This window comes from Carcharhinus amblyrhynchos, chromosome 14, assembly GCF_965287045.1.
Source record: "Carcharhinus amblyrhynchos chromosome 14, sCarAmb.v2.hapA, whole genome shotgun sequence".
NCBI lineage: Eukaryota > Metazoa > Chordata > Chondrichthyes > Carcharhiniformes > Carcharhinidae > Carcharhinus > Carcharhinus amblyrhynchos.
In genome coordinates this window covers 23,654,451-23,678,986 of record NC_137337.1, presented here as the reverse complement: position 1 = coordinate 23,678,986, position 24,536 = coordinate 23,654,451, and the positions used below count along the sequence as shown (strand labels likewise).

General features: G+C 42.9%; 1 protein-coding gene across 1 annotated transcript; it reads right to left on the bottom strand.

Moving 5' to 3' along the window:
• Positions 1-1,406: 1,406 nt before the first annotated feature.
• Positions 1,407-23,884, bottom strand: LOC145352359 (protein SIX6OS1-like). Its single transcript, XM_080202111.1, has 7 exons — positions 23,875-23,884; positions 20,817-20,873; positions 20,640-20,696; positions 13,870-13,996; positions 8,813-8,902; positions 1,789-1,976; positions 1,407-1,703 (listed from the first exon to the last, which is right to left on the bottom strand). The coding sequence occupies exons 1-7, from the start codon at positions 23,882-23,884 to the stop codon at positions 1,594-1,596; spliced, it is 639 nt and encodes a 212-aa protein (XP_080058237.1). The 3' UTR covers positions 1,407-1,593.
• Positions 23,885-24,536: the final 652 nt, after the last annotated feature.

Sequence of the window (24,536 nt, the reverse complement as noted above, 5' to 3'; positions counted from 1 at the left end):
TCTGCACCAAAGCTAGTTATGGTATGAATGCACCTCTAGTTTAACTACCTTGCAATAATTCACCTTTCAGCAGTTTTCTCCTTCATGAAATAAAAACGACTTTTACATTGATATAGTAATTGGGAAAACCACAGCAAATGCAACATTTTTAAGATATTTTGATGTTAATGATAAATTCCTGCTTTCTACCCTTCTAGTGCAGTATAAAAGCTGCTTTTCCCAAGTTAATGCATCAGCTTTCTTCCAAAAGAAAAATGGGGATAAAAAAATTTCTTCACCAGAACAATGGAGAAAAGAGTTGGTTTAGTATGCAGAGGATGTCACTACTTGGGGGGAAAAAAATTATTGCATTTAGGTATTCTTAATTTTTACTTAAAATTCCAGTATTCATTAGATACTGCAGATTTAACAGCTGGAAGGAAAAAATGCTGTCAGGTTCAAAGGTCTTCCTTAAATAGTCTATCTAATTTTTCTTGCAAATACTGAAAATGATTCAATGTTATTGAATAAAAATAATTACCTTCAATGATCTTTAAGTTTAACAATAAAGAATGGAATAAAAGTCACAACTAATTTAACATGGACTACTGGCCATAACACTGGCCATGGGGATCGTACAATCAGTCCCAAAAAGTACTGATCATACAGAGGTCTGCCCAATTCTGAACTGGGACAATGTGCACAACAAAATTTGGGATGGTCTCTAGATAACATTAAAGTTCTGTTAGTTTACAGTTGTTTTTTTTAAGCAAAAACCCTCAGTGAACTGAAATGTTATTTACCCTGAAATGGATCTTAAATCAATTCTGCAGTTCTGCACATAATCCAGAAAGCTGCATGTTGTTACGGTAGTAAGCAAAGTCTAAGAAAGATAAATAAAAAAGCTAACTCATTAGCATTCATGACAGATTTAGTGCAGCAGAATCATTTAGCTTTTTTAAATTAGCAATTATACATTGTAGTTGGTCTCAAACAAAGGGGTAGTCAGTGGAAATGTAGAATGATACAGAACGGTAGGAGACCATTCATCCAAACATGCTTGTGCCAGATCTGTGTTGCTAAGAAATGGATAATCCTATTTCTATATTGCAGAGGTACAACCTCTTGCAACCATGGAAGCCACCGTTATCTCAGCATGAGAAACTAGGAATACCACAGACATAATTAATGGATTTCTTGAAATAGAAGCTCAAAGATTCTCTCATTCTGGATAGTTCCCATAATAGGAGTAAATTTGAGCTATGTAACCTTGCCTGCAATGTTCATCCCATAAAAGAAAAAAATATTAAGCAGTGACTGGATAGATGGCATGGAGAGAGACGTGGACCTTTCCAAATAGTGCTTCGTTCTTTGATTCAATTACTTCAACATCAATAGTAATTCAAAGGCACTATGCTCCCGCCATAAAGAATATAGCTTTTCCTTGCACAGATGTAATTATTGACAATGACACAATTAGATAAAATAGAAAATATTTACCTGTCAATAGGCATAGAAATCAATGATCTTTGAGAAATTGTTTTTCCATGATTGATCTAACCTTACTGATATAGTACATGGAGGATTGAAAATGTAAAATGTATACTGACAGTATTATGTGTTCAGAGCAATATAAAACAAACCAAACTTAACAATAGTAACAAAGAATTTCAATAGATACATTTCTAAAGCCCATTCATTGAGTGATCCAAAAGACGATGGTTCTGTTAAAGAGAAAAAAATAAATTAAATACTTTTCTTAAAATTACAAATAGTTTCCAATGTAAAATTTCCTTTTTGTTTGGATACCTAGAAGATCTGCAAGCAACTGTGTCTTTTGTTGCAATTCTTCGGTGCAATTCAGTACTCTGCATCGAATTTCTTCAAATGCCACTTTCTTATTTAAATATTCCTTTGCATGGAGAAATTCAGAATACTGCGACTGGTGCTGCTGTAGAATCTTTCTATATTGCTTCAAATAGTCTTGGTATATTTGCCTATGAAAATCCAAGATTTTCCTCATGACTCATTTTTGATACTAATTTAGACTAAGATAACTATGAGGCAATAAACCTATATATGGCATATACAAAGCAGAATGTTACAATAAACAATTCAGCTGTGTTAAATCTGTAAGTACATACAATGAATGTCACGTCCTTGTCTACCTCATTTACAAATTTTCAAATGCATCAGTAATTGTTTACCATGAATGTCAGTAAAAACAAGAATGAATATTTTACTGAAACATATAGGGAATTTTAGCTTGGAGCAAGTTTTGAGTGGACGGGGGTCAAACATCAAACCAGGTCAACACAGTAAGTTTGAGACCCAGGAGCCTTTAATTTCCAGCCTTCATTTGCATCCTGCCAACTAGCTGCCTGCAAATGGTAGAACAGAGGAAGTTGGTCAAACCAAGATTGCAAGGCTCTGAGACAGCCCACGGGCATCATAGAAAATTCTAACTCGGATGAGGCTCCAAAAAGTAGACAAAGTAAACACTGTCTGTTAATGCAGCATGGTCATAGAAATGAACACATCAGAGAACTGAATGTGTTGGTTTTTGAATTTAATGGAAAAAAAGACTAGTTTTCTTCCTCAATTTCAACCATAGCACCAATTTGGTACCATTTGCAAATTTCTTAGTCAGGCTCCTTACATTTAAGTCTAAATAAATAATACGTACCAGAAAAGGAAGCGTCCTAGTGTTAAGTCCTGTGAAACCCCACTGGAAGTCGCCTTCCAGCTGCAAAAACATATGCCATCCATTACCCTCTGTTTCCTACCATTGAGATAATTTTGGATCCAGTTTACTGACTATGAATTCCATCGGATCTTGTTTTTCAGATCTGTTTGCTATGTGTCACCTTTTGAAAATCCATACAGAATACGACAAACATATTACCCTCGTTGATTCTTGCACCATCCCACAAAATTCAATCAAATTATGAGATAACCTTTCCTTTCTAAAATAATACTGATTGTCCTTTATGGGCCCCTCCCTTGCCAGAATGTTTTCGGCAGCTGAAAGGACTCAGCATTGGCTCCCGGCAGGATCTTCCATTCCACTGATGTCTACCATACTTCAGGTGGCTCACCTATCCTGCTGCTAGGGACCTTGTCATGGAGGGGTTGGGGAGGAGGGGTGGGGGGTTACCAGAAGATCCTGACAGCGAAGACGGCTGGAAAATCCCACCCCATGTCTTTCTAAATGATGATTTACATTGTTCCTCCAAAATTTATTCTAATATTTGTCTACCATTGAGGTTATGTTGATTGGCCTGTAATTATTCAGACTTCCTTGTCAATCAATGTTATAATGTTAGTAGTTCACTAGCATTCTAGCACCACACCTGCAGTTTGCATTGGAAAAGCTCTAAAATAACAGAATGATCAATTTAACTTCTGCGGTGAGAATGTTTTTAGAAATACAGAACAAAATCAACAGTCCTTTGAACAAAAGTGGACTAATTAAGGGCAAATTATGTTTAATTTGATTGAGTCTTTTGATGTGGTATCAGAAAGGATTGATTAGGATAATTAATTCAATGCAGGGTAGAGTTCCCCATTTTTGAGAATAAATGTAGTGGCATGCAGCTCTGGCAGCACTTGTCCCACTGGACAGAATGGCAGGATAAGAACATAAGAAATAGGAGCAGGAGTAGGCCATCTAGCCCCCTCAAGCCTGCCCCGCCATTCAATAAGGTCATGGCTGATCTGTCGTGTCTCAGTTCCACATTCCCGCCCTCTCCCCATAACCCTTAATCCCCTTGCCTATCAAAAACCTATCAACCCGCGTCTTAAAAATATTTAGTGAGGCAGCCTCCACCACTTCAACAGGCAGAGAATTCCAGAGATTCACCACCCTTTGAGTGAAGAAGTTCGTCCTCAACTCCGTTCTAAACCGCTCCCCCTTTATCTTGAGGCTATGCCCTCTAGTCCTACTGTTCTTTCTGAGCGGGAAGAGCCTCCCCACCTCTATCCTATCCATCCCATTCATCATCTTATATGTCTCAATGAGATCTCCCCTCATTCTTCTAAACTCTAACGAGTACAAGCCTAGTTTATCCAGCCTCTCCTCATAGCTCAACACCCTCAACTCCGGTATCAGCCTAGTAAACCTCCTCTGCACTCCCTCCAAAGCCAAAATATCCCTACGTAAGTGCGGCGACCAAAACTGCACACAGTACTCCAGCTGCAGCCTCATCAGTGCCCTATACAGCTGCAGCAAAACCTCCCTACTTTTATATTCAATCCCCCTCGCTATGAAGGCCAGCATCCCATTTGCCTTCCTGACCACCTGCTGCACCTGTAGGCTGGGTTTTTGCGACTCATGCACAAGGACCCTGAGGTCCCTCTGCACTGCCGCCTGCTGCAGTTTTTTGCCAAATAAGTAATAGTCCTTCCTCTCCTAGTCCTCATGTGGACCAGCAAGTGATTCATTTGCCCAGTGTCAGCTTACAGTGTTGGAGATCCCAGCACCATATTTAAACACAAGTCCAGCACACTAAGGCAACTAAGAATTAGATGACAATAAAAACTGGCCTAGCCAATGTTCACATCCCATAAATTAATTAAAAAAGACTCATTTCACTTTCTCCAGCCCACTTGTCTTCACCAAGTCATGAGAATGTCCAGAACCTCAAGCAAAAGGTGAGTAGCCTCAAGAGGAATACAGAATCTGCTTTCACTAACATGGCCTTCAAGGCCCTTACTCAAAGAGTCCAGACCCACCAGCATGTGCTCTACCCAAGGGATGGTGCAAGAAAGCACACAGAATGCACTCTCTGGCCTGGGAGGCACCAATACGCAGGAGATCAAGCATGGCTGTCGCCCTTCTATGTAGTGGCAGCCAGTGCAGGAAGTGTACGAATGTTCTAATTTGCCCTGCCAGGGTTAGTTGTCTCCCAGTTCCCTCCCCTATCAAACTCTCAGCATTATGTCATACATTCACACTGGCTTTTCTCTTCACGGATCTCACATATTCAGTCCAGGGGACACATATCAACACATTTTTTCAACACGACTTACACAACACCATCATTCCATCTGTCTTATTCCATGCTCTGTCCTTTCTGGGTAGGGTGCACTACGCACAGGGGACATGTATTTCACTCAACCTCTGCTCCACTCCCTTTGGATGTGTGTATTCTTTGTCTCCATACAGGCCAAATTTTAGCACAACAATCAACAGCAAGTCTAGACTGGATGAGTTACAGCAGAGATCATCAACCACCAAATTTGAGGAGGCTGCAGTGGAACTCACAGGTGAGTTCAGGTTCAGTCCTGTGGCGACAGAGTTTGGCCGCTCACAACACAGCCCTATCACTTCACTGAATCCTACAATTCATACAGCGCAATTTACTCAAAAATAGCTTCAGTCTATCCACTAAAACTGTCCTTTAATATTTTGCACGTACCAGCCGATCGTGGGCAGCTAGCCAGCCCAGCAGCTCTCTGAGCCCCTGCAGCACATCCAAGGATGAAGGAGGCTCAGGAAAAACCATTAAAGTGCCCACCTGCACCCTCCACCAGTGCAGAGACACACAGCTCAGCGGGGCGTAGTTCAAGATTGGACTTGGGTCACTTTCTGAAAAACATCTCAGATACATCCCTGTAGTGTTCAGAGATTGGGACAGCCAAGGTCTCTGGTACTCAAAGTGGCACTGGATACGCAGGATACTCCAAGCATGTGCAGCCACTCAAGAGCCCCCTTCATCTGTGTCTGGACCAGCTGCAACAAGTGCCAAGAGTGCTTTTGCAGGAGTTTCTTATGAGGCTGGGGTCCTCCAGAGTTTAGGCCACCAGAGGATGCCTGCCAGGGGCAACAGATGCCATTTCCCCTCGTGCTGTGGATATCGGAGTTGCACCAAGTTATAGTGATAGTATTAGGAAATACAGAATTTCACATATCACATTAGTATACCTTTAAGGGATTTTTTTTAAGCGTGATCTCTGCAGCTATCATACCTTTAGTGTTTCTCAGCTCACAGCATTAACTGATGTCATCATGGCACCAGCTTGTCTGGAGATGTTCTTTTATTGCTGCTTAACTGGGGGCTCATTTATTTTGTGCTGGGATGTTTGTAACTCTGCATTGTTGAGAAAAAAATGGTTGGCAGGTCAGTTTGAGGTGCTGTTTGAGTTTTAGTTTTTAGAAGGTGCATCAAGCTGAAAAGTCTCTCTCTCTCTCTCCCCGTGCCCCAGGTTTGGGAAGTTCTGGTTATCTGAAAACAAGGTCTCACCTTTCTGAAGAGGATAATTAAGGCCACCTTCTGTTAGATTTTAAACAGGGTGGTACAAGATGGGGTGAAACAGAATGAAGTAGAGCAGTGATTGGCAACCTAGGCTGGTGAGTGGGCTACATGAATGGACCTGCTTCATCTCAGTGGGCCACAAGATTGAAATTAGGCATGTTCACTAAGCATGACCCCATGAATAAGACTGATTAAATTTAATATACACCACATATTTCATTACCAATTATAGAAAATGCCTTAACATTCATATATTAAAAGAACTATCAACTTTAAATGGTAAAAAAAGAAATACTTATGTTTTGATTGGATGCTGAGGGAGCACACAGCTTTCATTGTCAATGCTGTGTGCAATCAGCATGTATCTGATTTCACAAGCTCTTGCTTTACGCGCGTATCACTTTAGTCATACTGATAGGAAAAAAGTTGTGTGATATCTGGCAATCATGCACATGGGCAATAGGCAACAAAATGTATTGTGGGCTGCACACAGTACCCTGATGGGCTGCATTTGTAAACCTTTCTTTAAGAAATCTCTTAGTGACATGTAGGGTTTTGTTCCCAAACTTTGCAAAAGTAATAAAATGGACAGTAGTGAACCAAAACCTTGTTTTGCATCAACTCCCAGTTTTTAGTTTCTTACATTTATTTAGATAAGGCCCAAGAACTTCAAGTCTGTCGTCTATCAGCACAGCAGAATCGTGTCTCCTTTAGTGCATAATAAAAATTTAGACTGCTATTCATATCCTGATCTAAATTCAAAAGAGAATTTTAAGAAGCGTATGTTATTTACTTTTGTGGGACTAAACTTTAAAAAGTGAACCCTGCCCTCAAGCCTCTCCTTCCTACCCCTCTCCAACATCTCCCCCACATCCCATCAAACTTTTCCCAATCCCTGTCAACCCTGCCCCCCACCTTCCTCCAACTTCTAACCTCTGCTCCTCCCCCCTCCCCACACACACAGCATCCAACTGGTTCTAAAATGACAGGTTTAAAAAAACTGGGGCAACCATGGGGTGCTATGGGCCATTAGTTGCAATAAAATTGTATCGACCACAATCAATAATCTTATGAACGGGCAGATCCCTTACTCTCTTATCATCAAGCAGGGGATCGACCCTGGTTTAATGAGATGTGCAGGACAGCATGCCAGGAACAGCACCAGACATACCTAAAAATGAGGTATCAAGCTGCTAAATCTACAACACAAATCAACATGTATATTTAACAGCAGAAACATAATGTGATAGACAGAACAAAACGATTTCATGACCAACATGCAAACTCTGCATTCGTGCCACATCCATTAATGAATGGTGATGCTTAATAGGAAGAATAGGCTACATATACATTCCTATGTTCAACAATGAAACAGAGCTAATGTCTGAATCCATATGACTTTCTTCATCCTGACTTAGAATAATATTGTCATTCATTCACTGTTTTGGGTCAAAAACATGAAACTCCTTCTGCACACGGATGCACCTTCATCATAAGGACCACAGTAGGTCAAGAAGCCGTCGTCCCCTTCCGCCCTGAACAAACTACTCAAATCATTCTTTAAAAAAAAACACTCAATTATCTTTCCTAATTTTCCCTCTACAGCTTAAAGGGCTTAGATGTACCATTATTCACTGGCCAGAATTCTCTGACCTTGCCTGCAGATTTTCTGGTCCTGTTGCAGTTACTAACATTTGGCTGAACATCAATTTCTCCATTCCCACTGGTGCGTGACTGGAAAATTCCAGTCATTGTCTCTGGGATACATTTCAATGTTATTTTAAAATGCTATTTGAATTGACATTGTTGCTACTAGTGGCTTGTGGAAAAATATAATATGGGAATAGAAGGCAACCAAGGATCATTGTGGGCAAAATAACTACCCAAAAGGAATTTAATAGAATTAATATCTGAGAAATACAAAAGTTCAAGTTAATTATGCAAAAAATTCAAATAAAATTTTGAAAAAATACTGCAGGTATAGGAGGGTGATTCTCCCAGCTGCTGCTTTGTTCGAGTAACACTGATACTGCCAAAGGGAAAAACTGGCACTGCCCAAGGAGCACCCTGCCACTGCCCACCGGGCACTAATAAGTGTCAAGACTGTGGGATCAGGGTGGTACTCGAGCAGCAGGGCCTATCAGTGGGAGAGGGAAGGACCCATGTCCCTCTGCAATTGGGATCACTGGGAGAGGAAGGGAGTGAGGACGATTGGGGCTGGTATCCAGGTGAGTGGGCCGAGCGTCAGGCTGCCGAGGTTATAAAAGTTGGCTATCTGGGTGGGTAAGGAGTTCGGGGCTGCTGGTGGGGGTGGCCATCGGGGAATAGGCCCTGCCCTAGGGCTCTCTGTGGCACACAGTGGTGGAGATTCATTCTGGAAATCAGCTATAAAAAAGACAAGATTTACTCCCATTTTCCTGTATGTTGGGAACTTAGAATTTTTTTGGCTGAATCCTAGCTATGGACTTTAATATAAGTAATGTTAAATTGTTGGAAAACCTTATCAAAGAAAACATCTTAGTGTATAATTCCTGCACCAATATTTTCTCATATAAAATTGTTTTATTCTTTCTTACTTATCTCGGATGGTACTAGCACGTTGTTCTAAAACTTGCTTCTCAAAATGCTCTTCATGTTGTGTTAGAAGCAAACATGTTGGCTTCCAGCTAAAATCACAAGAACAAATGTTATAAAAACAACTCAAATTATTACAACGATTCACACCGGCATAACATAATCGAGTATTGCAATTTTCAAAGCTCTTCACCAGTGGTGGAGTGCAGATCAAGCCAAGGGAGGCAGAGAAACTGACTTTAATACATTTTTATCTCATTATAAGAACATAAGAACATAAGAAATAGGAGCAGGAGTAGGCCATCTAGCCCTTCGAGCCTGCCCCGCCATTCAATAAGATCATGGCTGATCTGTCGTGGCTCAGTTCCACTTTCCCGCCCTCTCCCCATAACCCTTAATCCCTTCTCTTATCAAAAACCCATCAACCCGCTTCTTAAAAATATTTAGCGAGGCAGCCTCCACCACTTCAACGGGCAGAGAATTCCAGAGATTCACCACCCTTTGAGTGAAGAAGTTCCTCCTCAACTCCGTTCTAAACCGCCTCCCCTTTATCTTGAGGCTGTGCCCCCTAGTCCTACTGTCTTTTTTGAGCGGGAAGAGTCTCTCCACCTCTATCCTATCCATCCCATTCATCATCTTATACGTCTCAATGAGATCTCCCCTCATTCTTCTAAACTCTAACGAGTACAAGCCTAGTTTATTCAGCCTCTCCTCATAGCTCAATCCCCTCAACTCCGGTATCAGCCTAGTAAACCTCCTCTGCACTCCCTCCAGGGCCAAAATATCCTTGCGCAGGTGCGGCGCCCAAAACTGCACACAGTACTCCAGCTGCGGCCTCACCAATGCCCTATACAGCTGCAGCAAGACCTCCCTACTTTTATATTCAATCCCCCTCGCTATGAAGGCCAGCATCCCATTCGCCTTCCTGACCACCTGCTGCACCTGCAAGCTGGGTTTTTGCGACTCATGCACAAGGACCCCGAGGTCCCTCTGCACCGTCGCCTGCTGCAGTTTTTCGCCACGTAAGTAATAGTCCTTCCTACCATTCTTCCTACCAAAGTGGACCACCTCACACTTGCCAACATTAAATTCCATTTGCCATTTCCTGGCCCATTCGCCCAGCCTATCTAGATCCTTCTGCAGACTCTCCACACCCTCCGCACAATTTGCCGTTCCACCAATCTTGGTGTCATCAGCAAATTTCGACACCCTGCACTCGGTTCCCTCCTCCAGATCATCTATATAAATGGTAAATAGCTGAGGCCCCAGCACCGACCCCTGGGGCACCTCACTAGTCACCATCCGCCAATCCGAATAGCACCCATTGACCCCCACTCTCTGCCTCCTATTTGACAACCAATCCTCTATCCACGCTAACACCCTACCCCCAACTCCATGTCCCCTGACCTTCTGCAATAACCTCTTGTGAGGTACCTTGTCAAACGCCTTCTGAAAATCCAGAAAGACCACATCCACCGGCTCTCCTCTATCCACTGCCCTAGACACATCCTCATAGAACTCCAGTAAATTTGTCAGACACGACTTCCCTTTAATGAAACCGTGTTGCGTCCGCCCTATCAAGCAATTCCCTTCAAGATGCCTCGCAATTTCCTGCTTAATGATGGATTCTAACATTTTACCTACCACAGACGTTAAACTAACCGGCCTATAATTCCCCGCCTTTTGCCTGGCACCCTTCTTAAACAACGGCGTAACATTAGCCGTTTTCCAATCTTCCGGCACTTCCCCGGAATCCAGCGACGTCTGGAAAATAACCACCAAGGCATCCACTATCACCTCCGCCATTTCTTTCAGAACCCTCGGATGCATTCCATCCGGTCCTGGGGACTTGTCCACAATCAGCCCCTCCAGTCTGTCGAGCACCACCTCTCTAGTAACAGTAATGTCATTAAGACCCTCCATTCCTACCACCTTTCCATCGCTAACACCCGGCAAATTATTCACGTCCTCCTCCGTGAAGACAGAAACAAAAAAGTTATTCAAGACCTTCGCCATATCCCCATCCCCTACCACTAGCTCCCCTTTCTCATCCTCTAAAGGACCAACGTTCACCCTAGCCAGCCTCTTCCTTTTTATATATTTATAAAAACTCTTGCTATCCTTTTTTATATTAAGTGCTAGCCCAGCCTCATAGCTTCTCCTACCCTCCTTTATCAACTTCTTTGTCAATCTTTGTTGACATTTAAACCTTTCCCAATCCTCTTCTCGCCCACTGCTCTTAGCTACTCTAAATTCCTCCGCTTTTAATTTAACACTTTCCTTCACCTCCTTCGTTATCCACGGCTTATTACCTCTCTTCCTACTGTCCTTTTTAACCATCGGAATAAATTTCTGCTGAGCACCAAGAAAGATCTCCTTAAAGATCCTCCACTGCTCCTCAGCAGACCTACCTTCCAACACATTCCCCCAGTCCACATTCGCCAATTCTTCTCTCATCCTACCATACTCCCCTCTATTCAAACAAAGGACGCGCGTCCGGGAACCCACTTTCTCCTCCTCCATCTGCACCAGAAACTCCACCATACAATGATCACTCTCTCCAAGAGGATCCTTCACCGCAAGGTCCCTAATTCTACCCGCCTCATTACATAGCACCAGATCCAAGATAGCTCGCTCCCTCGTCGGCTCCAACACACACTGTTCAAGGAAATTATCCCGGCAGCATTCCAAGAACTCCTCCTCGAGCCCACCTCGTCCAACATGGGTCGACCAATCAATATGCAGATTGAAATCTCCCATAACTACTGCCGTCCCATTCCTGCACGCCGCACTTATTTGCGTGTTAACAGCCCGCCCCACCTCCAGATCAGGGACTCACATAATTTTCATCCCTCATGGAATATTCATAGGGCCCCACACTAACATTATGCTGACGTCATTTATAATAGATCTATAAAAGTGTTACTCTGGCACCCTTACCTTTGAGGGGGGGTTTCGGAGATGAGTGCTCAGGAGGATATCACCCTACAGGGAGCTAAAGGTTCTGGGGTCACCAGTAAGGACACAGGAATGCAGATAAGTGTAAGTCAGGGCCAGTGGTGAGGGTTTAATCTTGCAATTTCAAAGTGAGGACTCCCTTGCAGTCCTCATTTTCCACTCATATCAGGGTGTCCCCTGTCTCAAAGGGGTCTGATGACTGGCTTGCATTCTGACCAAAATGGATAACGTCATACTTATCCACTTTAAACTCCATTTGCCAAATTGTGGCCCACTCACCCAACCTATCCATATTAATTTATATGTTGTTTATTTCTTTATTGGAAGTTACTATCCCACCCATTTTAGTGTCATCTGCAAATTTGGCTTTATTACTTTCTATCCAAGTCGTTAATATAAATTGCAGGTAGTTAGGGATCAAGGACCAGACTCTGCGACCGAATCCCACTAGTTACATTTTGCCAACAAGAAAAAGACCAATTTATCCTAGCTCTCTGTCTTTTAGTTGGTTAGCCAGTCCTCTTCCCAAGCTAACAAAATACCATGTGATCTTACTTTGTGTGGCAAGCTTTTGTGTAGCATCTTATATACTGCTTTCTGGAAGTCCAGATATATAACTACATCTACAGGATCCCCATTATCCATTTTGCTTGCAACACCTTCAAAGAACTTTAGCAAATTAGTCCAATTTACCCTTTGTAACACGATGCTGATGGATTGCATTTTGAATTTCCAAATATCCTGTTATTACTTCATTAATAATGGATTCTAACAATTTCCTGACAACAGATGTTAAACTAACTGGTCTATAGTTCTCTACTTTCTGCTTCCCTCCCTTTTTTAAATAATTAGCATTCTTCCACTAACCTTTCCTTCATCCAGGGAATTTTGGAATATTATAACCAATGGATCCACCATCTCCGCTGCCACTTGCTTTTAAGATCAGTTTGTAGACCAATTGACCCTGAGGACCTGTCTGCCTTCAATCCCAATAGTTTTCTCAGCACTTGTTCCCTATTGATGATGATTCTTCTTAGTTCCTTAACAGCATTAGCTGTTACTATTGGGTTGGTACGAGTATCATTCACTGTGAAAACTGCAGCAAAATACTGATTTAGTGTCTCCACCATTTCTGTGTTGCCCATTATTAACTCCTCAGTCTCATCCTCCAAGGGTCCAACATTCACTTTAGCTACTCTCTTCCCTTTCATGTACTTACAGAAGCTTTTGCTAAACTATTTTATATTTGCTGCTAGTTTTCTTTTATAATTTATCTTTGTTCTTTAAATTACCTTTTCAGTAACCCTTTGTTGATCTTTAAGTTTCTGAATCTTCCAGTTGCCACTGGCTTTTTCAACATGGTATGCCTTAATTTTTGTCTTTATGTTATCTTTAGCTTCCCCCCTTACAATCTTTCTTCCTTTCTGGAATGTATTTCAGTTGAGAGAAATTGGGTATCTCCTTAAACATCTGCCACTGATCATCAACTGTCCTATCTTTCAGTCTTCCTGCCCAATCCACGAGACCAAATCTGTTTAACTCCAGAATGTCAGCCTGGGATTCCAGTTTCTTGCCCTCAACTCAATTTAAAACTCTTGCCTGCTATGATCACTCTTTCCTAGAGAATCCTTAACTGTGAGATCATTAATTAATCCCTTGGGAAGGCTTTGGCCTAGCGGCATTCTTGCTAGACTATTAAACTATATTCTGGGGACCTGGGTTCAAATCCTGCCACGGCAGAAGGTGGAATTTGAATTCAATAAAAATACCTGGAATTAAGAATGTACTGATTACCATTTGTCAATTGTCAGAAAAACCCATCTGGTTCACTAATGTCCTTTAGGGAAGAAAATCTGTTGTCCTTACCTGGTCTGGCCTACATGTGACTCCAGACCCAAAGCAATGTGGTTGACTTCCAACTGCCCTCAGGCAACTAGGGATGGGCAATAAATGCTGGCCAGTCAGAGGTTCCCATGGATAAATTTTTAAAAACACAAAAGATTAGGTACTCATGTATAATTCGCTAACATATATTTAGGAAAGGTGTGAACACTAAACTAAACCAGCAGCATTTGTAATTTTAATTAAACAAAATCCTTACACTTTAAAGTTCTCCATGATGTGTAAACTTATCCTCTGCATTCGATTAATTTCATCATCAAGCTGACTATTTTTTATATGCAGTTCATCAATGTGTTGTCTCTTTTTAGTAATGGTTGCTGAATATACTAGAAAACAGACAATACAAGTTAGAATACCAAAATCTGATCTTTTGTTAATATAATCGGAAGCAAAACATGGAAAACAAAGCCTGTTTTACCTTTTAATGCCGATACCAATACACATGAGTTAGTGCAGGCACAATTCATAATTACCTTTTAATGCCAATTTTCAGCTAATTTTAAGACTACAATTGTTGCACTGGTGGTTTTGCTTCACCGATATATACTAAAGTTATAATATAACTACAAAAATAACTGTTGAAGAATTTCTATTCAAGACATTATTCAATTTTTCATTTTGCTCCAGTGACTGGTTCTTTGCCCAAAAGAGAAAATGCTTGAAAATCTCAGCAAGTCTAGCAGCATTTGTAAGGACAGAAAACAGCTGACGTTACGAGTTCAGATGATCCTTTGTCAAAACTAAAATGCATAGAAAGTGGGAGATATTTATACTGCAGGGTGAGGGAATGGCCACAAAAATAAGAGGAAAGGCTGCTAATGGGAGTCCATAGACAGAATAAAAGGTGTAAATGGTCGAACAGCCAAGAAGCTGAAATCAGAGGGTAAGCTGTGACAGATGAAGATGTGGGGGGAGGGAGAGAGTGGGGTGGGAGAGAGATAAAATGAAGAAAAAGGGGAAAAGGGGAAGTAAAGGGAGAGAAGAGGTAAGGAAAGGGCAGATTAAAGCAAAGGGAAAGAGTGGGGGGGCAGGTATAAAGAAAAATAAAGAAAGACAATAAAGAAATAAAAGGTTAAAAATTAAAAGAAAAGAAAACAAGGAGGTCGAGGTGGGATAGAGTTAATCATCTTAAGCTGTTGAATTCGATGTTGAGACCGGAAGGCTGTAATGTGCCTACCTGGAAGATGAGGTGCTGTTCCTCCAGTTTTCATGAGCCTCACTGGAATGTTGCAGCAGGCCAAGGACAAGCATTTTATATCGTGTATTAAAACGGCAAGCAACAGGAAGGTAGGGTCCTGACGTGTGTTAAAATGGCAAGCAACAAGATGTACAACATTCTTCGAACTGCTGTTCTCACTGAAGAAACTCGACATCTCTCTCCAGCAGCATCATCCTACTCTCTCACAAAGCTGTTCCTGTCCCCAGTTTCATTTCATCCTCCGCATCATTCAGCGTTTAACAAACAACTTTTCCTGTTTCTTGCAGATGTCAAGGAATGCAAGCTTTAACAACTCATCATCACCACTGCACATTCTGGGCCCTCCACTAGTCCAATCCCTCAAATCCCATCTCTTCTAACCCCAACAAGTGCCATGTGTTCACCATATCCTCTGACCTTCCCCTCTCTGAGGCTGACTATGCTCTTCTCAGCAAAGGATTCAGCTTTGTACCTTTACATCCCCACCTCAATGAATTCCAGGCTCGACATGATGTTGAACTCTTCTTTTGCTGCCTTCATCTCTGTACCCACTTCTTTGGGTAAGAGTCCTCTCCCCATTCCACAGATCCTTTCACATACCTCCAACATTCTGCCTCCAACTGACACCCCCGCCGGGACAATTACCTGCCCTTGACCTAGTCATTGGGAACTGTTGACGGAACATTGGCCATCTTAATTTTTCTATGCCTTTTATCGTTGACAAAAGATCATCTGGAATCAAAACATCAGCTCCTTTCTCTCCTTACAGATGTTGCCACACCTACTGAGATTCTCCAGCAATTTCTCTTTTGGTTTTAGATTCCAGCATCCGCAGTAATTTGCTTTTGTTCTTGCTCTTAAAGCATCTTGCATTTACAATTTTTCCCTCCTTACCTCATTTTCTAAAATGATGATAGTCAAGTTAATTATATAATATTTACAGTGATTTTAGGGCTAGTCTTCTGCCCATTGACAATGGCTGGGCAACAAGAAACCCTAAAACATGGGCAGATTTTAATGGAAGTGACTCATGCCATGATTATCAGCTGGAGACCTGGCAGGAGCTCCACTTCTTTTTTGGAAGGCTTGCTGAATTAAGTGCCAGTTAGCTACTTAACTGGGCTGCAGCATGCTTTTCCTGGGATTGAGGACCTAAGGGACTAAAGGCCTGTCCATAAGAGTGGCTAGTGAATCAAAAGCCGACAACTCTTCATTGCTCGACAGCATCACTGCAGAAGCAGTAACTGCTGCTAAGACAATACCCACTCAAAATCTAGGATACAAGCATACAAATTAGGAGCAGGAATATACCACGCATCCTCTCGAGTCTGCTTCACCATGTGCTAAGATCATGCTGATCTTATTGTGACTTCAACTTTGCTTTCCTGTCTAACCCTATAACTTTTAACTTCCTTGTCAATCAAAACTCAGTCTTAAAATATTCAATAACCATGCCTGCACTGTTCTTTGGGCAAGAGATTTCCTCAGACCAACGATCCCTGAGAAATAATTTCTCCTCATCTGTCTTAAATAGGGACCCCTTATCTTTAAACTGTGCCCCTAGTGCTAGTCTCTCCCATAAGGGAAAACATCCTCTTGGCATCTACCCCTTATGTTTCTGTAAAATCATCTCTCATTCTTCTAATTTCAGTGGATACAGGCCCAACTAGGCCACCCTGCCTCATAAGACAGGCTCTTCACCCCAGGAATCAATTCAGTCTATTCTCTCTGAACTGCTTTTAATGCTGTTATATCTGTTCTCCTGTGAGGAGGCCAGGAATCCAAATGTGGTTTCATTAGAGCCCTGTACAGCTGCAACAGAACTTCCCAACTTTTATGTTCCATTCCCCTGCAATGAAGACCCTCCTTATCTCATGCTGTAGCCGCATACTATCCATATACCACCACACCTAGATCTCTTTTTACAGCAAAGTTCTGAAATAATATACTGCTTTTATATTCTTCTTGCCAAAATGGACAAATTTATAGTTTTTCACAAGATACTCCATCTGCCAAATTATTGTCCACTCACTTAACTTATATATACCAATTTTGTCCTCTTCACAACTTACCTTCCTATCTATCTTTGTGACATCAGCAAATTTAACAACCATACATTTGGTCTCTTCAGCTAAGATGTGGAGATGCCAATGTCGGACTGGGGTAAAAACAGTAAGAAGTCTCACAACACCAGGTTACAGTCCAACGGGTTTACTTGGTAGCAAGAGTCACTAGCTTTTGGAGCACTGCTCCTTCTGGAAGACTTCTGTGAGACTTCTTACTCTTCAGCTGAGTCATTGATGTAGGTTCTGAATAGTTGAGACCCCAGTGTAGATCCCTTTGGCATTCCATGAGTTACAGCTAGCCAACCCAAAAATGACCTATTTATCCCTACTCTGTGCTGCCTGTTAGCTAATCAATCCTCTATCCAAGTTAATATTTTATCATGAGCTCTTATTTTGCACTGTAACCTTTCATATGGCACCTTATCAATGCTTTTGAAAATCCAAGGATACAATTTCTACTGTATCCCCTTTACCCATGCTGCTTGCCATTTCCTCAAAGAGTTAAATAAGTTAGTCAAACATGATTTCCTTTTCACAAAAACTTGCTGGGACGAATTTAAGCCCACGTCAGCCATTAGAGAGAACAACAATGCAGGCAGAAAATACAATGAGAATTGGGAAACACAATTCTTGCTGGCGAGATCGTATTTTCCAGGCTCCTTGCTGATGGTGTAAAGAGAATCCCATCACAGAAGGTCAGGACCCTCATTTAAAGACATTAGCATCTTATTAGCAAGCCCTCCCACTGGGACTTCCACCTTCACTGAACATTCATCAGGCACAGGCATAGCACCACAGCATTTCAGAGGGGTGAAGTCGCTTGCAGAACTTAGCAACCCTACATGTCTGTGAGCTTCTAGGTTTAAAGAAGTCAGGGAGCTGGTTTGCAGTCATTGCTTCTGTGTCCTCCTTGCTGGGCTTGTGCCGATGTCATCACTGAGGGAGTGCCTTTCTATAGAGTCAGTTGGAATGCTGGTGGGAGCGAGTGAATCCACAGGGGCAGGACAGGCGGTGTCTGTGAGATCCTGGATGGGTCCCCTGAAATGCCAGGCTGCATGGGCAGAGTTGCGGACAAGGGGTGGTTTCCAGCTTAATTAGGGCAGAAGACACTCTCACAGAGAGGATGCGGAGAATGAACCCTCACACTCAGGCAGCACTTTAAAGCCAGAGGGCATGAGATGTCTGGAAGTTCAAGTCCACTGGATATGGAGGCACAGCTGCCAGGGGTTAGTGTATACATGACAAGATATTCAAGTTAGAAGGCTCATTTAAGTCTGCAGTCTAGAAGAGCTGGGGGGAATGAGGATGTCCTCTAAGGATGAAGTGGACTGCAAATTGCTATCTTCACATGCATCAGGTGTGCCCTACAGCCACAAAGGGAAGCCAATTGTCTAATCAGCTCCCTGACCCTTCCCTGAGCAGTCAATTGTGTCAATTTAGTCAGCAATGCAATGCATGAGTTTGCCACTGATTGGTATTGAATAGATGTCCCTTTGGAAGCTTAGCCCCGTTTAATTGGTTTCAAACAAAATAGTTAGAAGTTTAGCCCCCAAGCATTGAACTCCAAGACTAATGCTCATATCTACATAACAGACAGGTGACACAGATGTGGCCTCAGTTCAAGGCATTATGGTGAAGTTGCTCATCGGTCACCCCATTCAGATGACAGGTGAGTCTTATATTCCCCTGTGAGGTCACAAGTGCATGAGGGAATTCAGAACACAGGTCGTTGAATGCACTCAACCACCCTCATTCATCACTTTTAGGGGAGTCACGTGGCCCGGCTGAGACTCTCAAGGACCAAGGCACTTCATTTAGATGTAATTGAGTGGGGCCACTATGATGAAGAGGTTATTGTGTGACAGGACTGAAGCTCATTGGAAAGGCACTCCTATAGAAGGATGTTCCAAATCCTTAGACAGCTGTGGATCAGAGCATTGTCAGGACCCCTCATTGCTCACTTTGGAGTTTAATGCTTGGGGACTAAGCTTCCAACTATTTTAGTTGAAACCAATTAAACTTCTCTTCCTTTCAGTTTTTGATTCGAGACAATCATGGAGCCAGTCAAGCTGGCAAATCTGGCGATCAAGCAGCAGCAGAGACATCGACATACCGCTGCACGCAGCCAGGACCAGCGCCCTGCAGAAAACAGGGGAAGGGAGGGTCCGTTAATCTTCTGGGAGCAGGGCCATAGATAGTGGAGCCTTGGAACGGACACGATCGGCCACAGGTATTCCGCTGTGGAAATGCAGATTCCAGAAGGGCTGTGCTGGAGAAGACTGTGTTTGTTTCGGGGATGGCGGATGCAAGATTTGGCACTACATGGACTGGGAGATCTCCCATTGCCTATGGTCTTGCAAGTCACTGCTACTTTGAACTGCCAGCCACTTGTTTCAGGGTCATACAGATAATCTGTGGATCTCCCAACCAGCCGTGCATGAATGCACAAGGGAGGTCACTGTGTTAGTTGTGAGGGTCCACATGTCTATCAACTTGATCCTGGACAAGGCAAGACACCAGGACCACGGGCTTTGCCTGCACAGCAGGTATGCCATTGCTACACTGTGTTATCGAGTGCACCTGCAAGGCTCTGTGCTCCCTGTGGCAGTATGGATTGCCATTTTTGAACGACAAGGGATACCATTCCTTCAACATCCAGATTTCCATGACCACATGGTGTGCCTGTTTCCTTGAGAGCTTCCATGATAGTTAACATCTTGGGGCTCTCGCAGATCCCCGCCATTTTTGAGGGACAGCTGCGACTGGCAGAATGATTCCTCAGGGACAAAGGAAGTCCACTCAGGAGGTGGCTGATAATATCAGTGCGGAGACCACAAACACCCACTCAGACTCATTATAATGATTCAACGCACACGTTTGGTCAAGCAGGTGATTGGACTGCACAAGACACAGTACCTGTACCTTGAGTTGGACAGGGGATGTTCTCCAATGCAACCTCCAGAAATCAAATCAAATTAAATCAGAGATTGTCTCACATCATAGCAATCTGTTGTACTTTGCACAATCTAATACTGCAACAGGAAGAGCAGCTGGACTGGAAAGAGATGGAGGAGCACCATGACAAGTGTTGGGAACTCGTGAGCTGGCTGGGAGAGAGATCTCTGTAGAGGTGTGATGGGTGTATGAAGGGTGCAGGAGAGAAATAAGGAGGCAGGCTTACCCTGGTTGCACAAACAAGGTCATTCATCTTCTTTCGGCACTGTAACCCCATCTTCTTGCAGAGCAAGGTGGCATTCGCTATTGCGGCTACAGCCTCCCTGCCGGGGTTGGTGACTTTGCTTGCTGGCCAATCGTGGGTACAGGATGTCACACCTTTGCTCAACACTATCCAGGAGTTTGGTGAGAGCTTTTTCTGAGTAACATGGTGCTGTCTTCCTGGCAGCCATCTCTGACTGGACTTGGAATAAGTGCTGGGGAGGCATTTAAAAGAAGTGTTCAACTGATTACAGAAATTAGGTTTTTCTGGGACGAGTGAATCAGAGGTAAGCCACCATTAGTGCAGTGTGAACCACATGGATAAAAATATTCTATTAAAGAGGCTGAATATACCTTGAGTTTTCACGCCGTATGGATTCCCCCAGTTTTTGTGGCAGGACCCGCACTTTGAAAAAGTCCTCAGCCTTTAGCCTTACATTCCAATTTGTTCTTATTGGCACTATATGTAGTATAAGAAAAACAACTTACTGTGAATCTGCTGCTTGACTTCTTTTTGTTGTTGTGAACCTTGATCTACCTGAAATACTAGCCATATTCAGATAAATGAGAATTTTTGAAAATACATCAAAATATTGAATAACAATAACATGTATGCCTTCAGTATAATATTTATTATGATTTGTTTCATCACTTATACCTTCTTACCTAGTTTTAATAAAATTTTATCCAGATTTGTTAGCTTATTGGTATTTTCCATCTTTCCTGCACAATACAAAAAAATTCAACTTGACGTATATAAAATAGTAAAATTCTCAAATTATTATAGGCATAAAAAGAGAAAATGTTGGTAATGTTCAACATTGTAAACAGCATCTATGGTGAAACACAGTTAATTGCATTAGAATTGGAAGAATATTGTAACAGAATAATCTCACGATGAATACTATAAATATAAACATCATCCAAATATATCATAAGCAAAGTATGCTTCTGCATTACTGATCACTGTATAGAAATTCTCATTCATTGAGACACACCCTTACAGTAATTTTTAAAATATTCATTATCAGGAAATCAGTGGTGCTGGAAAATTGCTCTGAGAAGGTGGTGTTTGGCCTTCTTTGTGTATTAAACTGCTGCAACAATTCAAAGGTCAAAAAACAATACAGCATAGGACCCTGCCTCTGCCCTCACCTGATTTTTTTTAACTCAGTTACAGAATTACTTGCAAAGAATCTAGTCATATTCTCACACCAATACCTATGGAACTATTAATGATCTATTCCTGCCCACTTCTATTCATCATTCACATGCAGGCAATCAACAACATAATCCAAAAGCACATCAGATTCTACATGTATGCTGACATTACCAGTCACCTCTTAACCTCTGCACATTCTGATTTGTCACACTACTTGTCTGACATGCTTTACTGGGTGAGCAGAAAATTCCTCCAACTAAATACCAGGAAGGCTAAAGCTATTGCCATCAGCCTATTCCTAGCCACTGATTACACCTCTCTTCCTGGCACTGTTTGAGAGTTAACCAAGTCCATCACAAATCTGGTATCCCTGAGATGAGCTTCTGATCATACATCTGCTCCATCATTAAAACTGCCTCTGTAACATCACCCATTTTCATTCCTGATTTAACGTAACTGGTACTGAAGTCTTGATGTGGCGATGCCAGCATTGAACTGAGGTAAACACAATAAGAAGTCTCACAACACCAGGTTAAAGTCCAACAGGTTTATTTGGTAGCAAACGCCACTAGCTTTTGGAGTGCTGCTCCTTCGTCAGGTAAGTGGGAGTTCTGTTCACAAACATGGCATATAAAGACACAAACTCAATTTACAGAATAATGATTAGAATGCAAATCTTTACAGCTAATCAAGTCTCAAAAGGTACAGACAGTGTGAATGGAGAGAACATTAAGCACAGGTTAGAGAGATGTGTATTGTCTCCAGACAGGACAGTTAATGAGATTTTGCAAGTCCAGGCAAGTCATGAGGGTTACAAATAGTGCGACATGAAGCTAAGACCCCGGTTGAGGCTATCCTCATGTGTGCGGAACTTGGCTATCAGTCTCTGCTCAGCGACTCCGTGCTATCGTGTGTCGTGAAGGCCGCCTTGGAGAACGCTTACCCGAAGATCAGAGGCTGAATGCCCGTGACTGCTAAAGTGTCCCCCAACAGGAAGAGAACAGTCTTGCCTGGTGATTGTCGATAAGTGTTCATTCATCCGTTATCATAGCGTCTGCACGGTCTCCCCAGTGTATCATGCCTCGGGACATCCTTTCCTGCAGCATATCAGATAGACAACATTGGCTGAGTTGCAAGAATACGTAAGGTGTGCCTGCTGGATGGTGTTCTCACTTGAGATGATAGCATTCGTGTCGATGATCCGCCACGTCTTGCAGAGGTTACAATGTTAGGGTTGTGTGGTGTCGTGGTCACTGTTCTCTTGAAGGCTGGGTAGTTTGCTACTGTTATTTAAAGACAAGAAGTGGGGGTGTGGGGATGGCCTTGGCGAGATGTTTGTCTTCATTCATGACATGTTGAAGGCTCCAGGGGAGAGGTTGTAGCTTCTGTGCTCTGGAGAAGTACTGGACGACGAAGAGTACACAGTGCACCATTTTCTTATGCCATCATAAGAACAGGATACGGCGCTCGACTCATCGATCGACAGTTCTGGCATGCCACAGCGAAAAAGTGCACCGACCTCCTGAGAAGAGAAACATGGGACACGGTGGACAGAGTACATTTCGTGGTCCAGTACTTCCCCGGAGCGCAGAAGCTACGACATCTTCTCCAGAGCTTTTAACATGTCATTGATGAAGATGAACATCTTGCCAGGGTCATCCCCACGCCCCCACTTCTTGCCTTCAAACCACCGCACAACCTCAAACAGACATTGTCCGGAGACCAATGACCACGACACCACACAACCCTGTCACAGCAACCTCTGCAAGATGTGACGGATCATCGACACGGATGCTATCATCTCACGTGGGAACACCATCCACCAGGTACACTGTACATACTCTTGCAACTCGGCCGATGTTGTCTATCTGATACGCTGCAGGAAAGAGTATCCCACGGCATGGTTCACTGGGGAGACCATGGAGACGCTACAACAACAGATGAATGAACACTGCTCGACAATACCAGGCAAGACTGTTCTCTTCCTGTTGGGGAACACTTCAGTGGTCATGGGCATTCGGCCTCTGATCTTCGGGTAAGTGTTCTCCAAGGCAGCCTTCATGAGACACGACAGCGCAGAGTCGCTGAGCAGAGACTGACAGCCAAGTTCCACACACATGAGGACAGCCTCAACTGGGATCTTGGGTTCATGTCACACTATCTGTAACCCCCATGACTTGCCTGGACTTGCAAAATCTCACTAACTGTCCTGTCTGGAGACAACACACATCTCTTTAACCTGTGCTTAATGCTCTCTCCACTCATTGTCTGTACTTTTGAGTCTTGATTAGCTGTAAAGATTTGCATTCCAATCATTATTCTGTAAACTGAGTTTGTGTCTTTAATTCCCTGTTTGTAAACAGAACTCCCACTTACCTGACAAAGAAGAAGCGCTCTGAAAGCTAGTGGCATTTGTTACCAAATAAACCTGTTAGACTTTAACCTGGTGTTGTGAGACTTCTTACTGAAATCTTGATCCATGGCCTGAGTTTTTCAGATGACGGGGGCTCAACCCTGCCATCTGGAGAGTCAGGGAATACATTCCCACTGACTATGACAAACCTGCTGTCATTTTGCACTCAAAGAAGTTTTGATTGAACCATGACTAATCCAGTTGGCTGATAGCTCTCCAGCTGATCCAGGCACAGCACTGCGGTGGCCAGAAGCTGCAGCTCCATGCCTGGGACTAAATGCAGAAAGCCAGTATGAAGGTGAGTGGCAGGGGTCCTGGGGAGAAGAGAGTAGGGGATCTCCTAAAGGGGACTTACGGGGATGAGTCAGAGTAGGTGCCATGAATAATTGGGTGATAGGCCAGCTGGAAGGCAGGTCTAGTGGGGTCTGGTCCATGAGATTCAAGGTGATGGAGCTGCTCACCCCGGCACCCTCCCACCTGAGATTAAAGATGGGAAATAAAAAAATTCACTACCTTCAGATATCCTGTACCCACCAGCCTGAAAATTGAAGCTGGGTGGGAAAAGGCCATTAAGTGGTCAGTTACAGGCCTTAAAATGGTCAAGGGCTGGCTTCCTATCCAAAGTCTGCCCACCACACTTTAAAATCACACCTGGGTCAGGGAAGTGGGATCTCATAGGGAATGTCATTCAGCAATTTCACATTCCCCCTGCCTCAAATCTTGCCAAAGGGAGCGTAAAATTCAAGCCCAAGTCTCATCCAACTTGTCCACTCATCCAACTGTCTCTTGGTTGGCATCGCATTTTACATTT

Bases quoted from the DNA above. Each gene is read 5' to 3' on its own strand.
- LOC145352359 (XM_080202111.1), bottom strand. The intron at 13,997-20,639 runs GTAAGTTGTTTT...TCTGTTTTCTAG, and splicing joins AGTCAAGCAGCAGATTCACA to TATATTCAGCAACCATTACT. The intron at 8,903-13,869 runs GTAAGGATTTTG...TTGTGATTTTAG, and splicing joins ATCATGGAGAACTTTAAAGT to CTGGAAGCCAACATGTTTGC.